General features: G+C 41.5%; 1 protein-coding gene across 1 annotated transcript; it reads right to left on the minus strand.

The window, feature by feature from the left end:
• Nucleotides 1-2,591: 2,591 nt before the first annotated feature.
• Nucleotides 2,592-15,038, minus strand: LOC119746277 (cyclin-H-like). Its single transcript, XM_038223123.1, has 11 exons — nucleotides 14,871-15,038; nucleotides 13,860-14,005; nucleotides 12,716-12,838; nucleotides 12,163-12,236; nucleotides 11,550-11,751; nucleotides 10,783-10,890; nucleotides 10,060-10,115; nucleotides 9,470-9,540; nucleotides 8,921-9,032; nucleotides 6,523-6,601; nucleotides 2,592-3,447 (listed from the first exon to the last, which is right to left on the minus strand). The coding sequence occupies exons 2-11, from the start codon at nucleotides 13,974-13,976 to the stop codon at nucleotides 3,406-3,408; spliced, it is 984 nt and encodes a 327-aa protein (XP_038079051.1). The 5' UTR covers nucleotides 13,977-14,005; nucleotides 14,871-15,038; the 3' UTR covers nucleotides 2,592-3,405.
• Between the last annotated feature and the right edge of the window lie 219 nt (nucleotides 15,039-15,257).

A 15,257-nucleotide genomic window follows, 5' to 3' on the forward strand; every position in this document is an offset into this window, starting at 1 on the left:
AAAAGTAACCTATACTGAATTATTATCAAACAGATTAAAGATCGTACTGGTACTTTACTACTTAAACACCCCGTGAAATTATTCCGTCGGGCTCGCTGTCATTTAGACGAAATCAAGAAACTCTGTGGTGATTTTCAACGATTGGTAAAGAGTGATATCCACGAAAACGTGGTTTTTCACATCAGTTTTCTTGAAAAGTGTAATTTCCACCGGGCTGAAACTTCATCAAGTTAGGTTTTGAACATTCTTCTGTGAATTGTGAATGGTGTTATTGGAAACGAACAAAATGCATTAAAAGCAAAAGTCCTTGTTCATTAAGCATCGACAAGTTGGCGTTGTGATCCTGGACACCATTATGAGTGAACATCCAGTTTTCAATCAGTGATCAGTGGTAAACCAGTCCCCCTATAGTAAGCGTACCAACTCATCAAGGCCCCGGTTATACTCCAATGAGGATGTTTTTAGAGGTCTTATCAATCTACAAGGTGCATCATCCGATTCAAAGTACCAAATTAGGGCTTACAATTTCACGCGGAAATCGATTCTGAACTCCCCGATGGTGCTATCATCAAGGTGTAGGGACCTATAAGCCTCAGAGCTTTAAATTTGTTCCAACTACAACTTGCATAAATGCTTCAGGTTTGAACACAGAATCACCACACTGTTTTGCTTCATACTGAATCTTGAATGACATTCCAGTGATTTAACGAAAAAAAACTATTGTTTTCAAAACATTTGAACAAAGTGACTTCATGTTGTCAATAAAGTAACTTCCACTGCCATTGGAAACGGTCTGTATTTTTAAAATTGATATTTTTTTGCTCAGTCCACAGTTGTCCCATAACTTGTTTCAATCTTCTCGATCATTGTGAACATATTCTACCCATTAAGACCTATATTACCCTCTTGTATAGTGGTCTGACTGGTCCATCAGCACAACCGGCAGGCTATGGGACCAATCCATGCATTAATAGGACGACGTCTATACGATTTTAACCACTTCATTCAACTATTATGAAGTACCGCAAACTTTTCAGGCAAATCCTCTTCAAAGGATGTTGGGGCGGACATCCAGGAACTTCTGATGATACCTCTCTGTCTCGTTCCCAGACCCATTTCCATTAATCTGAATGGTTCTTTGTCTGGAGTGCTGAATGGTAACACGTATAGCGGGCGATGAAAACGCACGTGCTAATGAAAAAGTGTTTTCATCGGCAGAGTAGGCCGACCACCACGTAATGTTCCAAGACGGAAACCTGAAAGGCTTGCTTCACTTACCAACCACCCATACTCTAACACTTACAGATCACTCCATTCACAACGGGAGAAAGAACCAGTCATTAAGCTATTAAGTTAGAGTCACTGCAAAGATTAAAACTCGACGTTATGTGAAATGAAGACCATCGCGTTGCTCCGAGAGACACTTGTCGGTGGCTAAGCAGCCTCCCGCATCGAAAAAAGACGATTTGCCTTATAAGGGCCACATTCAGAAAAGTCAATATCTTAAAAATCGAAATTCAGAAAAAAATAATAACAGAAGAAGGGAGACAATACCCACGAAGTACACCTTGACATTTTATGTCTTTGGGCGTGAATTGAGCAAACAAATAGTTCTTGAATATCATCGGCGTCTTAATCCTTCAAATTTTTGTCAAAGTTGGCAAGTGCTACAGATTATGAAATGGAAGTAAAGTGAAACCTAAAAGGATAAAGATATAAAACATTGAAGTTCTGACGTATATCATTCGCGCACCTTTTCCCCCCAAAACAGAAAGGAAGGATATACATTTGTACTTCAAAGCCCCGATGCCTAGGGGCTGTTCAGCCGGCCATGCAATACACTTTTAACATTTCAAAAATCATAAACAAAGCGTACCAATTCTATGAAAAGGCTGATCGTGTGTGGGAGGCAATTACTTTTGAAAACTCCATTATTGAGACCGAAGATGAAGATATAAAACATTGAAGTTCTGACGTACATCACTGTATTTTTACATCAGCTGCATTCGCGCACCTTCCCCCCCCCCCCCCCAAAAAAAAACCCCAGAAAGGAAGGATATAGGGGGCCTACTTCAAAGCCCCGACGCCTAGGGGCTGTTAAGCCATGCAATACGCTTTTAACATTTCAAAAATCATAAACAAAGCATACCAATTCTATGAAAAGGCTGATCGATTGTGGGAGGCAATGTACTTTTAAAAACTTCAATATTGAGACCGAAAGGGGACAAAGAAAGTGATGCCGACAATTTTTGGGAGTTTTTGAAACTCGGGGGTTGAAAAGGTACCGCATTTCTTTTGTGACGGTTGGCATAACCGACAATGTAACAAATATTGACCGATAGTGTAGTAACATTTACTACACTATCGGTCAATTTCTGTTACATTATCGGTTAGTGATACAGTATCGGTCAATTTGTGTGACATTATCGGTTGGTGATACATTATCCGTTGGTTACTACATTATCAGTTGTAACGAAGGGTTAGCTGTGAACATGAACGGGAATTCGGACCTAAGTTATAATCAATCCCTCCCATGAAACGTCCGGTTTAACAGAACAACAAAACCCAAATACACCACATTCACAATAAAATAGATTTTGTATAAATTTATAAATATGAAACTCTCAATACATCATAATATAACAAGACTCATTAGGAGAAGATATAAATCCACAGTTCATACGCAACCTGCATATGGACTTAGTCAGTATGAAATGGAACCCACGAAGTACACCTTGACATTTTATGTCATTGGACGTGAATCGAGCAAACAAATAGTTCTTGAATATCATCGGCGTCTTATTCCTTCAAATTTTTGTCAAAGTTGGCAAGTGCTACAGATTATGAAATGGAAGTATTAAAGTGAAAACTAAAAGGATAAAGATATAAAACATTGAAGTTCTGACGTACATCACTGTATTTTTACATCAGCCGCACCTTTTCCCCCAAAAATAGAAAGGAAGGATATACTTCAAAGCCCCGACGCCTAGGGGCTGTTAAGCCATGCAATACGTTTTTAACATTTCAAAAATCATAACCAAAGCATACCAATTCTATAGGCTGATCGTGTGTGGGAGGCAATGTACTTCTGAAAACTTCATGGTTTATTGAGACCGAGAGGGGACAAAGAAAGGAACTCAGACAATTTTGGGAGTGCTTGAAACTTGGGGATTGAAAAGGTAAATCATTTCTTTTGTGACGGTTAATTGGCTGATGATATGGATGCATCTATAGACACATTATTGGTGAACTGCATCTAATCCTGTCTCCAACCTCAAACACCAATTCCATCCATCATGTTGGAAACTCAGCCGGGAGTGACGCTGTCACCTTTTACAGTCTTTGTCAAACTCTTTGATATACCGCCGATCTCTTGATAGCTTCACGATACCAGTCATTTTGGTATCATACACTCATCAGCATCTGGGCCTCTTGTTGTCGGTTTTCCTGCAAGAAATGGAGAGAACAAAAGAGAAAGTGTACACATCAATGAAATCATACAACTGCAATATTTGTGACAGACAGACACACGAAAACCTTCCCCATTCTACTGCATGCCAGTTCTCTACAACGGTTGTTACAACAGATCGAATCTCGCTCAAACACTCTTAACCGGACAACTACTCAACACTTCCCCTACACAAAAACTTAACATGTCCAAGTTTCAACACGACCAAGATGATGACCAAAATGTGTCCAGTTGGGCTAAATCTTGAGGGAATTTCTTTTTTTGTCTCTCCCCCCAACATCTGGCGAATGCATTACCAGGGAGTGACAAGGGATACGGCTTAAGTGAGGTCTGAAAAGTCTGTCGTATCGTGCGACAGATGCCTGGGTGTATGAGTATGGGTGTGGGGTGGGGATAGGCCAAAAACTACATCTATGGCAACAGGTGCCTGGAGAGTGTGAAAATAGCAAGGACTGAACAATTTGTGTATACCCTGCCAGACTCAAATCAGTGTATAAGCTGGGAAAATCTGTGGGGCCTGGCTGCATTGGGTCATCAACATCAGTGCATAAATGAAACAATGGGAGCTAGTGCCATCGAACAGTTCCGCAGTTATCCTGCTGCTGTTCGCAGACCAGACTCTGACTCTGAGGCAGTTTGGCCCCGAGATTTTGTTTTGTCCTGACCTCGTTATACTGAGCATGCTTTTTCACTTTGAAAAATATTGTATTTTGCTGGTTTGGAAGGGTTTCTAGGGTCAGGGTGAACACATGGTTAGAAGATGATACATGCTAAATGATGGTAAAACTTAAACGGAATATACTTCATTTTCTTTAGCTGCAATTTCAGAAATAGATGGATTGGGGGGGGGGGGACGGGGAGTATTTTATAGCAAATATTGTTACACTGACTAGTATGACTATGACATTTTGGGTTCGTAGATGCTGGAAAAACCAAGAAAAACAATCATGCTCTTGTAGTCTTGTTCCCTGCCCCCCTTAAGGTGAAATGGAGCAATTTATAGGCGTCGGGGAGTTGTAAGGTCAGGGAATCAGTCTAGCTGGCTTGTACCCGTTCACAGGTGTGTAAGCGATTGCAAAGAAAATGCCGATTAACTAAACGTAATAAATTGGGAGCACTATTTGAAAAAAAACCCCATTTTTTTTGAAAACCACTTTTCTTGAATATGGTAGGGGGTCAAAACCCCCCTTAAGCTGCCCCCCAAAAAAAGAAAAAAAAAGAGGAAATCATGCAGGAAAAGATAACTAATGACTGCTGAACACCCCCCCCCCCAACACACATGTACACAAGCAAAACGTAGAATCCACCCCTGAACTGCACCATGGTTATCTGATTATGCAATTGCTTACTTGAACTTTAAAACACAATTATTTAGAAATTTTATGTAAAGCTGATGATTATGCATTTCTGGAAGCCCCCAAAACGTGTCATTTTCTTGGAACTTGAATTGGTAGGTTGCGAATCTGGTTGATGGAAAGGCTGTTGTGGAGATGGGTGATAATTCTGCATTTCATTTGTCATGCATACATTAAAAAAAAATTATCTATGTACCATTGTCGTGGGGGATTCTTTATCAATTTTTATTGTTCAATTTATTGAGGGGCCAAGGCTAAGTATTGCCAAACACTGATGATGCAACAACAACAACAACAACAACAACAATATATGGTTTGTAATGAACCATGTTACAATTAAAGTTTTATGCGCAGGGGAGTAAATCCCGGTTGGGGGGGGGGGGGAGACCTACTTTCTAATTCAACACAATTGCACCCTTAAAGTAATCTGTAGTAATACACCACTGAATCTGAATACACAGCGCATTGGTTTGGCTCCACACAATGGATTGGTCAACTCAAATAAGACACCTGTTCCAACAGACACCTGCTGACTTCAACATGGGGCTTGCCCCCTACTGAGAACATTAGGTCTCAACCAAATAATCTCTTAATCCCGTCAAGTAAGACCGTGATACAAATAATGGAAATCAAACTTGAGATCGGCAAACAAATCACTTAAATACAGAATGTGTCCTGCATGTATTTAACCAATGCGACAAAGGAAAACTCTTGAAAGCAAACAGTTCTTTATCTATTTCCAGGGCACAGATAGCAATGGGCAAGTTGAGGTCACGGAATCTCACCACTGGCTTTAACAGAAACAGAAAGACTTATTATCTGATGCTGCGCTATCACCCATCTCTCTGCTTGAGATCGCCAGTAAAGAAATTCTGTGCTAACCGCATAAGCCCACAGCCTCTTAGCTACTGTGTCTGTGTGCATGCATATAAGCCAAATGCCTTGCTTTTGGTAAGCAGAGATTCTTTGCTTAGAGTCATAAATCCACAGAGTTAATAAAAGGTTCCAACTTTGCTTAAAAAGTACTTGGTTAAGAAGGTTTTTCTGAGCAACGACGGGGTACGAGCCAAAAAGCCACGTGATGTGCATGCAACTTGTGACAGGTTCCCACCGATTGTTGCTTTGCCAAGGAAATTTGCCAAGAAATAGTTTTCTGCTATCTTGTTTTCCGACAGGAGTTAATTTTCTACTTTCATTCCAAATTCATGCACTTTAAATCTTTTGGGGAAATTTCTGCTGACTCTTTCAGATACTAAACTCTCAAATCTTGAATTAAAATCTTCAATAAGTGTTTATCATTTGGTTCTGTATGATGAAATCGGCATAAAGCCAAATAAAGAAAAAAAACATGTTCACATCCTGCCTTTTTGAAAAAAAGGAGGTGGCCCTTTTCCTTTTTTTTGTTTTCCTTCCAAAATGGCTGCCCGACTGGGCTATTCTTCAAGATGGCCGCCAGTTTTTTTTTTTTAAATGGCCCCCGCCACTTGGACTCAGGAATGACATACCAGCTTTATATGGGCTAGATGCAACAGACAAAGAGGCCAGAATGATGTCGCTGTTTAAAATTGATCATTTTTTTCGCAATTTATAAAAAAAAAAAAAAAAAAAAAATAAAAACAAGGAGAGGGCCTCCAAAAAAGAAGCAGGCGGGGACGCTAAATATGTTTTTTTTTTATTTGGCCTGAGGGTTTTACCAACCTCCTCCTGGGCACTGCTAATTCCCAACGAGAAATCCTCATCCTCTGCATTCAGTAACTCCTGCTGCTTCCTTTTGTATCTGAAGAAATGAATCAAACAGAGATCCTGATGATGCTGGATTTTTAAAAGCATTGAATTCAGTCAACCAATTTCAAATTTCTTCTATAACGTCACTTCATCAGAAGACATTTCTTTACCCAGGGTACACTGCCACTGGAACAAACTTTTGTCAGGGGGTGCTGGAATTTCTAAAGGACGGACAAAATTGATACCAAAGCGGAGCGCAAAGCCCTTACGTCGTGGCTTAATTTGGAATATGGATGCTCTGTGGTGCAATCTGAGGCGATTCCTGGCCACTTTCATTTGACTGTTTTAGCAAAAAAAATTTGAGATTATAAAGACAATTTATTTTATTATTTTGTTTAGAACATACTGTTGCTCTTAAAACGTTTAACTGTACTGAAAAGTGGAGAACCCTGTATTTTTATCTCCATTTTTGGCTCCATTTAATTGTGGAAAAAGAATTGTATCATTACGCATGACATCGTATGTAAATATTATTGTTGCAAGGCTGCTTTTTTACATTTAGTAAATTCTGTCGTGTATGTTTTGTTTTATTTTCCGAGCCCTTACGGCGTGGGGCCACAGGGCCAGGGGCCCGCTTTAAGGCCCGAGAAAATGTTGGATTCTGGATGCACTGTGATGAAATATACTGGTAGTATACTGAAGCTTATAAAACCCAAAAGGATTTTTTTTTGGTTTAAGTTAAAACAAATGGTTCCACTGGAAGCAGATTAATTTCTGTTCATAAATATATTCACATAGTTATATTTGCAGTGTTATTTGTTTGTTACAGGGAATGGCATATATAAAAGACTAAAAGACCAAATGTATCTTCATGTTTATGATCGGTAGATGGCAAGTTTGGGGCTACTGTATATAGGCACTAATTTATCGGTCTACAGAGTTTTACCCTACAGAGGGTAAAATAGTTTTTTTTTCTATTAAAACAAAACTACACTGGAATTGGCGTAAAGCATGACTGGTTTCAATTAACCTTGCCAATTGTTAATGTTGAGTACAGAATGCCTGCAACGTCAATGAAACTTTTAAATGAAAAGAAAAACCTTCAGGAGAAAGGTATGAACATTTGCCCCTATTGAAAAATCGAATGACAAAAAAAAATCCTGACAAGCATAATCAACTTTGCCACCATCGTCATGGCCGAGGTTATTGCTTTCGGGTCAAAGCTTCCATCATGGCATGCATGGCGGAAACATCGTAGACATGTCATGAATTTAGATACCTTGAGGGAAATATCGATTCTGCACTGCCTGAAGATTTAGAAAATACTTCCTCTTGATATTTTACAGTGTTTGTGCTAGACTTTCGAAGCGCCGCGCTTACCCGCTGGAACACATTTTTGCCCGGGAGTAGGGGGTGCTGGAATATGCCCCCAATCCAAATAGTTGGGGGGCGCTGCAGCACCCACAGCACCCCCCATTCCCGCGGACTTGCCAGGGTATGACTACGAAACAGACTACGAAAATTACTACTTACAACCACAAGTACATTGGAAATATTTCCACAAATACAGCTATGTACTGTACAAATACATGGAAACAAGTTCATTTTTAACATTAAAGTACAGGAATGAATTGCTGACAATGGGATGGGTGAAAACCATGGGAGGGAAACCCCTTTTGACTTGAGTTGCTCCACAAATGTTTTTAAAATACTGCAAGTTAAACTTGCGCGATCCCCCTGGCATCCTGGCAGTTTGTATACATGTACAGGCAGTTTAAGGACAATTTTCAGTGACGGCCTTGATTCCATATGGCAGGTACCAGTTCTCAGTTGAATGGGGAGTTTGGGTAAGAAACTGGACTAACATATGCTAGGGTCATTAGTAATACTAAGCTGAGCTCTCCAGAGACCTCATAAATATCCATATTGGAAAGGATTGTTTTGATGTCGGCCTTCTCTCCAAAGACCACCTTTCGAATTCGGTTGAGATTGATGACTGAACTTAACAGTGAAATGGAACACACACACGCACATACACGCAAACGTGTGTTCACCGTCGATCGTGGACGTCCTATTGTCCCTCTTTTGTTTGTACTCAAATTTTATAGGAAGACTCCCATAGGTTTTCTACACGACCTAATCGCGGACGACGTATGCTGGGAATCGTGGACGATATTGTTCTCTTTTGTTTTCTGGTATTTCTCGTCCACGGTTTGAAAAGATGATACACACCAACATACAGAAGGAATACGAGATCGTAATATCCCCCTGTCTGGCTTGAAAGCCAGGAGGATAAATATTGGTTCAATGCGACGCGGGAACCCCATTTTGAAACAGGCTTTTGTCAGTCACTGGAAAGAAACACACTTACTCCTCGCTGTCGGGGTTTAATTCAGGATTGCCACACTGTTCGAGTTTCTTCTCCAGAGATCTGACCACTTCAATGTCCAGCGGCGGGATGTTGTTGACCATGGATCGAATTCCTGGTGGACAAAAATGCATATAGAAGATATGAACTCAATGAATAAATCAAATCAATCCTTTTCCCCTAAAAGAAAGGAAAGGGATTGGGCTACAAAAACAATATCTGTGTAAGAGCACAACTGATCATATTCAAGTGTGTGTTTGGATTAGTTGTTTGTAATTAATTAAAAAATGACAATGTCATTTTTTTCCACACAATTGACAAGATCAACAACTCAGTATATCTAAAAACAAGAGTATAAACTTGAACTGTTTTCCATTGGTTTTGTTTTCATCTGCAACAATCTGCTCTTGTCAAAGTAGACCAAAGTCACAAAATTCACAAATGAGATAAAAACACACGGCTAGAATGTTCTCATCATGGAATGTGATCCTCTTGAAAATGGGTCATTCTATGAATTAATCGTCCAAAACCATGGAAACCATGTAAACCTACTCTTGATGGTGCTGACAAGTTCTCGTAGTTCCTTCTTGTCTGTGCTGCTGAGAAGGCACTCTGTCACGTACCTTTGTAGACAAAATAAAAGAAATGTGTTTGTAAATGTTACTTGTATGTGCTCCGTGCACAAGTACCCCATCAACGGCCAGAAAAGGAGAGTTGGGGGCGACCTAGACTGGTTCCCGGTCCATCCACTGCGTATTTCGAATGATCCAAAGTAATGGGGGGGGGGGGGGTTACTCTGGGAGACTATCGCAAGTTTAATTTGAACATATTCGAACGACAACGCCTGACGTTCACGCAAAGACGGTCTGGCTAATAGCTTTGGCACATTCAGGAAGTCGTGCGTACTTCAGGCGCGAACACACTGTGTGTTCCATCCACGGGGCTCTCAAATGTGGTAAAAACACGCCCTCTTTTGTTGGCCCACGAAGCCCATATGCTTGACAGGCTCCATTTGGATCATCCATACCTGTTGTCTTCAAAAATGTGGGAGGTCTGAGTTGATTCTTTTGGTGGTAGATTGAAATTATCAAAGAGTTCCGAGTTGACTTAAATGACCATTTTGCAAAAAAATAAAAACTCACTTGTCAATGTTGACTTGTTGCTTTGCTGCACTTGTCACTAAGGCTGTTAAAGCAATCTGTAAAATACATCAAAACAATATTAACACGACTTACATTAAAATGACAATTTAAATTACGGCATTAAGGTTCGGGGTAAAAGCATGAGTGGGCAACATTCGCAAGCAGGCCACACTGTGTTGGAAGGCGGCCAGGAATGCTTGTCCAGTCAGCTGGCCGCCACCAAATCAAAGTTGGGGGGAGGGGCTGGATACCATCTGACTAAATGCGAGTGTTGGGCTATCACTCCATCACTCAGAAATGCACTTGCGCGATCAATCGGCGATGTAGGAAATCTCAGACTGTACTTTTTTTTTTTTTTCAAAACAATCCTCCAGAGTCGTGGATTAGAAAGAACAGGTGATCAATTGATGGCGGACCAATCAAAAGATGTCGGCAGCATTGACTGACAGTGCAGCGCGATTGACCTATTGCGCAGATTCACTGATCGTTCCTTCAAAGCTGACAATATGCTATTCGTTTTCACTTCTTAAATATTGGTTACAAGTGGTTGCGAGAATGAATCTAGTGGCGATTGTGAGGAGCTGATGATGCTGTCATTTCTTTAAGAAAAAAATCAAAATATCTTCCGGGGGGGGGGGGGGGGGAAGGGGTAGGGTGCTACGGTTGGGGTTGGGGTGGGGGTGGGGTAAGTTTCTCTCTACCCCTGCTGGATGCGCCACTCACCTGGGATGGAGTATATAGGAGGCAGACGTTACTAGCGAAGGACCTCTGCAGGAACTCATCCGCTGGTTTCCTTAACTGCTCTGGATTACTCAACGATGTGAAACGGGTCTGAGAGAAGATAATCAGTTAAAAAAAAACACCTGAGATTGATATAAACCGGGATTCCTAGGTGGATACAGACTGATTTCAAACACCGGTAGGTCCAGCGGAAATTGATTTTCTCAGTAGGCCTGTGCACTTGCGAATACTTTAGTACTCGATTATTCCAATTTGGACTTGATCAAATATTCGTTCAATTTCAAAATTCACTGATCATGTTAAAGTGATCATGCACCAGCCTAAACCGTACGTAAATCAGGATTTGCATGCACCTGTACTTGTCGAAAAATTGACTAAGAGCTTATTAAAAAAATAATTAAGAACAAATTTGATCGATTTTAAAGAAGAAATTTGAGCTACATGTAGAAACATTCATCATTGAAGTTCTCAAACCACGTGCGATAATGGTCAACAAAAGTGTAGAATTTGAGAAACAATAAAAACCGCATAACTTAAATGTTTTATCATCTCCTTGAGATGGCTCACATTTCTTGAATTTTGGAATAAAAAAAAAATAATGCTATTTGGTATTTGGTTCAGAAAGAATATTGGAATTTTCAGTACAGCCATGTTGCACATTTTAATGGTTGAAACTGAATTCACAATTTTCTGAAATGAAAATGGACAGCTTTGAAATAGAAATTCATTGGCCCTAATTATAGCACTACCTTGATGTCTATGAGAAACCCTTCAAGCGGTCGGAGGGGATTGTGCACAGTCAGATGGAAGTCCAACTCCTGCATCACCAGCAGTTCGTGGACCAAGATCAGCTCTGCCGCCCTCTCTTGGTCAGCCGTGAGATTAGCACAGAATTGGGTGATTGACACGTTGAACTCCTCCACTTTACACGCCAGATACACGCAGGTCAACCTAGCGCCCAAGGCGAACGGAAAGACAATGAAAAAGTAGACATAGGACCTTAAAATATGCACATTTGGGATGGCGTCACATGACCAGTGATGGCATAATCGTGACGTCTTCGTGGATCATCTTTGCTATATGGTCTTCGCCTATGTTAACAATTCTAACTCCCTAGGCATTTTCGCTAGGATGCAACCTTGATCCTGCAAAATCCTCCAACTGTCTCTATGTAAAAAATGCATACAGCCTCAATCCTCCAAAACCATCCGTATTTCTTGAATGTGGTCCTTGGAGAGATGACCACTGCCTCAATCCTGCAAAATCCTTCAGCAATCATTGTCAGTATGTGGAGGCAGAGCCAGTGACATCCTGGAGCAGTGTGGAGGATTTCAAGTATAATCTAGGCCGAAATTTACTCACATGATGAACTTGGGATGGTAGTCCATGACAGTGTTGCGCAGATAAAACCTCTTGAAGTAAGCACATGCCGTTCCCTAGACAAGAAATACCACATAAAGTTCATTTCTAAGCCACATGAAAACAACTTGGAAATGTGACGTACATGTGGTGCAGATTTCTGGTGATTCTAGATTGTGCATTTAGACGCCATGTCTAAATGCAAATGTGCCAAACATGGAACTAACAAGTCAATTTGAACAAACACACTTTGCAAACAATTAAACAGAGTTATTATGGAATGCATTGTGACACCACCCCCCCCCACCCCCCCCGGAGGTAAAAAAACCCCTGCCTTCGCAATTCATTCTTCTGTGAAGCAGAACACATACATGTACAAACAACCACGAAACAGAAAAAAATACACTGTATCTTGCTTGCTACGGTTTAATTTTGTTTTGTACCTACCATAGATTTTCATATCTGAAGCCAACACAGAAACACAGTTCTCTAAAACTCAATTCCTTTCATCTCCACTTGACTATCTGGACAGTTTTAATTTGGCAACATACTGTACCTTGACAGCGGGTGGCATGGGAGGTTCAAATCTCCGACAGAAGTCTCTTAGAAGATGCTCATAATGACGACACAAGACGTGCTCCTCGTCTGCCGACAAGAAGAAAGAAGTGACATCTTGCCCCTATACCAAGAAAATCACAAAGTGGTCATTAGAATAAAGGGAAGTCCAACTGCATGCATGTACATGTACATTCTTTCCCAATGTGTTAAATAGTATTTTCTTCCCGGCCACAGTGGAGTAAAGGTAAAGATCCCGTAGCAATTACTGGCCGTAGGGGCAGTGGGATGTTAGAGGTCCACTGTGTCTTGGGCGTGGCATATGAGTGGCGGTGCCCAGTCCTCTCCTCTCGCCGTCTTACCTTCCCTGAACGAATCAGGTACCCATTTTACTGTTGGGTCGTCGGAGAGAGTTTTCCAGTTTTTGGTCGGAATGGGATTCGAGCCGCCAACCTTCCACTCCGTAGCTCCACGCTCTAACCGCTCGGCTACGAGGCCCCTCTGGCTACGAGGCCCTCTCACAGTGGAGTCCATCCTGCTATATGGGTGCGAGTACTGGCCCAAACCCGACCCTAGGCTATTGTAACGGCGGTGCCGGGCCGCCGGCAGAGGGCGCCAGCACGGACCCACGGTGCAACCGTAGCGTTGGGACCCCTGCTGCTGGGCCAGGGAGACCCGTTGCCAGACTGCGCCGACTCAGTAGTGTGACTTTTGTATAGCGTTCCTTTTTGTTGTGAGTTGTATAAAGTGAGAGCCTCGTGTAAAGAAAGTGGCAAGAATAAATGGCCGGAGAGCCCCGAAACCCTGAAGAATAGTGTCTGTGGTTTCCTTCGTCTGGCGTGTGAGAACCCTAGATTCGTTCTACGTTACACTATTCTGGTGCCACACCACAATGTTGAGGATGGTGCTCAACATGGACATGTCCAACAATTAACAAAGCCTTCCACTACATACCACCGCGGATCTCACAAAAGATCGCGTACAGGCGGATGGGCCTGGCAGGACACTGCCGCACGCATTCTGAGCTGCCGGCAAGTCGTCTTGTGCTGTGGGAAGGACTCATGGGGCAAAAATGAGGGGAGGACAGAGGACGTGCTATGTCGGTGTCCTGAAAAGGGATGCTGGGGTGAAGACCATTTTTATACCTTCGTCTTCTTCTTGTGTTGCTCAATGTATCGACCATTTGCCTCTGTCCTCAGCACATCGATGTCTTTCTCACTGGTGAATGTCCAGAACTGTTTCTGTGAGCTGCTTTGGAACATTGCGCATCAGCTCTAGGCCCAACTCGTATCTAAACAAAGTAATAATATATTTAAAACAAACATATAAGAAACCTGTGCAAGATAATTTTTGATAAATGTGCTCAAAAATCAGTGGAACGTTGAGGGACAAACAGATTGATTATCGAGGCCTCGTGATTGGCCCGTCTGACCCCGCCCGCAATATGCACTATAAAGATGGTACATGTATCTGTGGTCTGGTCGGTTCCCAGACCAAAACTCAAGACTCTGACGTCATGCCAACAATGCGCTTTGTGTGCGACGTGCACGTTCAATTAAAACTCAAACTGTAGCTTCAGTTCAGAAAGGAGACTGTTTTCATCATTTTTTTGCATCATCGGGATCGATTCAAATTTCAATCCTTTTTATAGCGAAATGAATGTATGTCAAGAAGTACTTGGCATAGTCTTGGGGTACAAATATACAGCGGTCGTTCCAAAACTCATTTTCATATTATTCCCAGAGTAATGAGTATACAGCATGTTCGCGTTGATATTACGTGTAAGACCCATACCCCTGGTATACTCGGTCGTGTCCAATGTTCTGGTTATATTTTTCATCTTTTTTTCTGGAACGTTTTGACATTAGGTTGGTTTCCTTTCAACCAGATGTTTGAAATGGGATGACAGACCAACACGTACACATTAACAATTCGTGGATTTCAGGACGCAGTACCCCCCTTTTTTTAATGAGATATCGCCGAGTCTAGCCACTCGTAGTCACCCTCTGCATGCTCTGTGCGCTCTGCTCTGACCCCGCGCTGCAGCGTAGCAGAGGGCGCTGTACAAAAAATGCGGGACCGGTTATCAATCAGTCATGATTAAAAATAAATCAAATACTTCGGAAAATAAAAAAGCCACAACGAAACCAACTTACCAAGGGCAGCCTTGCACATAAATAAACGGAACGGATGGTCGATGTGATTGTTTAATTTTCTTACACAGGCAATTTTCATCGTATCTTCTTGGGTCCCAACATTTAAAATGCACACCATACGTGAAGATCCATACCTAGACTTCGCATGGTGATCCCAACACTTTGTATTCCGACAGGCAGGCATCCGACTAGATCAAATGGCATAGCCTAAAATATAGAGGGCGCTATATAACTTACACAGTTTTCACAGTTGACCGAGTACTCGCTAAATCGTAGTTGCAGACTACACCAGTAAATAGATAATTACGCATACTTCCCGAAATTATAAAACAATTCGCTGACAATTCTCAAAGTGTTTAAACACACATTAAATGAAAGCTTATTTCA

The sequence above is a fragment of the Patiria miniata genome, unplaced genomic scaffold (genome assembly GCF_015706575.1).
Source record: "Patiria miniata isolate m_02_andy unplaced genomic scaffold, ASM1570657v1 HiC_scaffold_7, whole genome shotgun sequence".
Lineage (NCBI taxonomy): Eukaryota > Metazoa > Echinodermata > Asteroidea > Valvatida > Asterinidae > Patiria > Patiria miniata.

Excerpts from the sequence above, each read along its gene's own strand:
- LOC119746277 (XM_038223123.1), bottom strand. The coding sequence starts at position 13,976 with ATGTTCCAAAGCAGCTCACAGAAACAGTTCTGGACATTCACCAGTGAG. Across the intron at positions 12,237-12,715 it reads CCATGCCACCCGCTGTCAAG|GGAACGGCATGTGCTTACTT; the intron begins GTACAGTATGTT and ends TTTCTTGTCTAG. Across the intron at positions 11,752-12,162 it reads TACCATCCCAAGTTCATCAT|GTTGACCTGCGTGTATCTGG; the intron begins GTGAGTAAATTT and ends CTTGGGCGCTAG.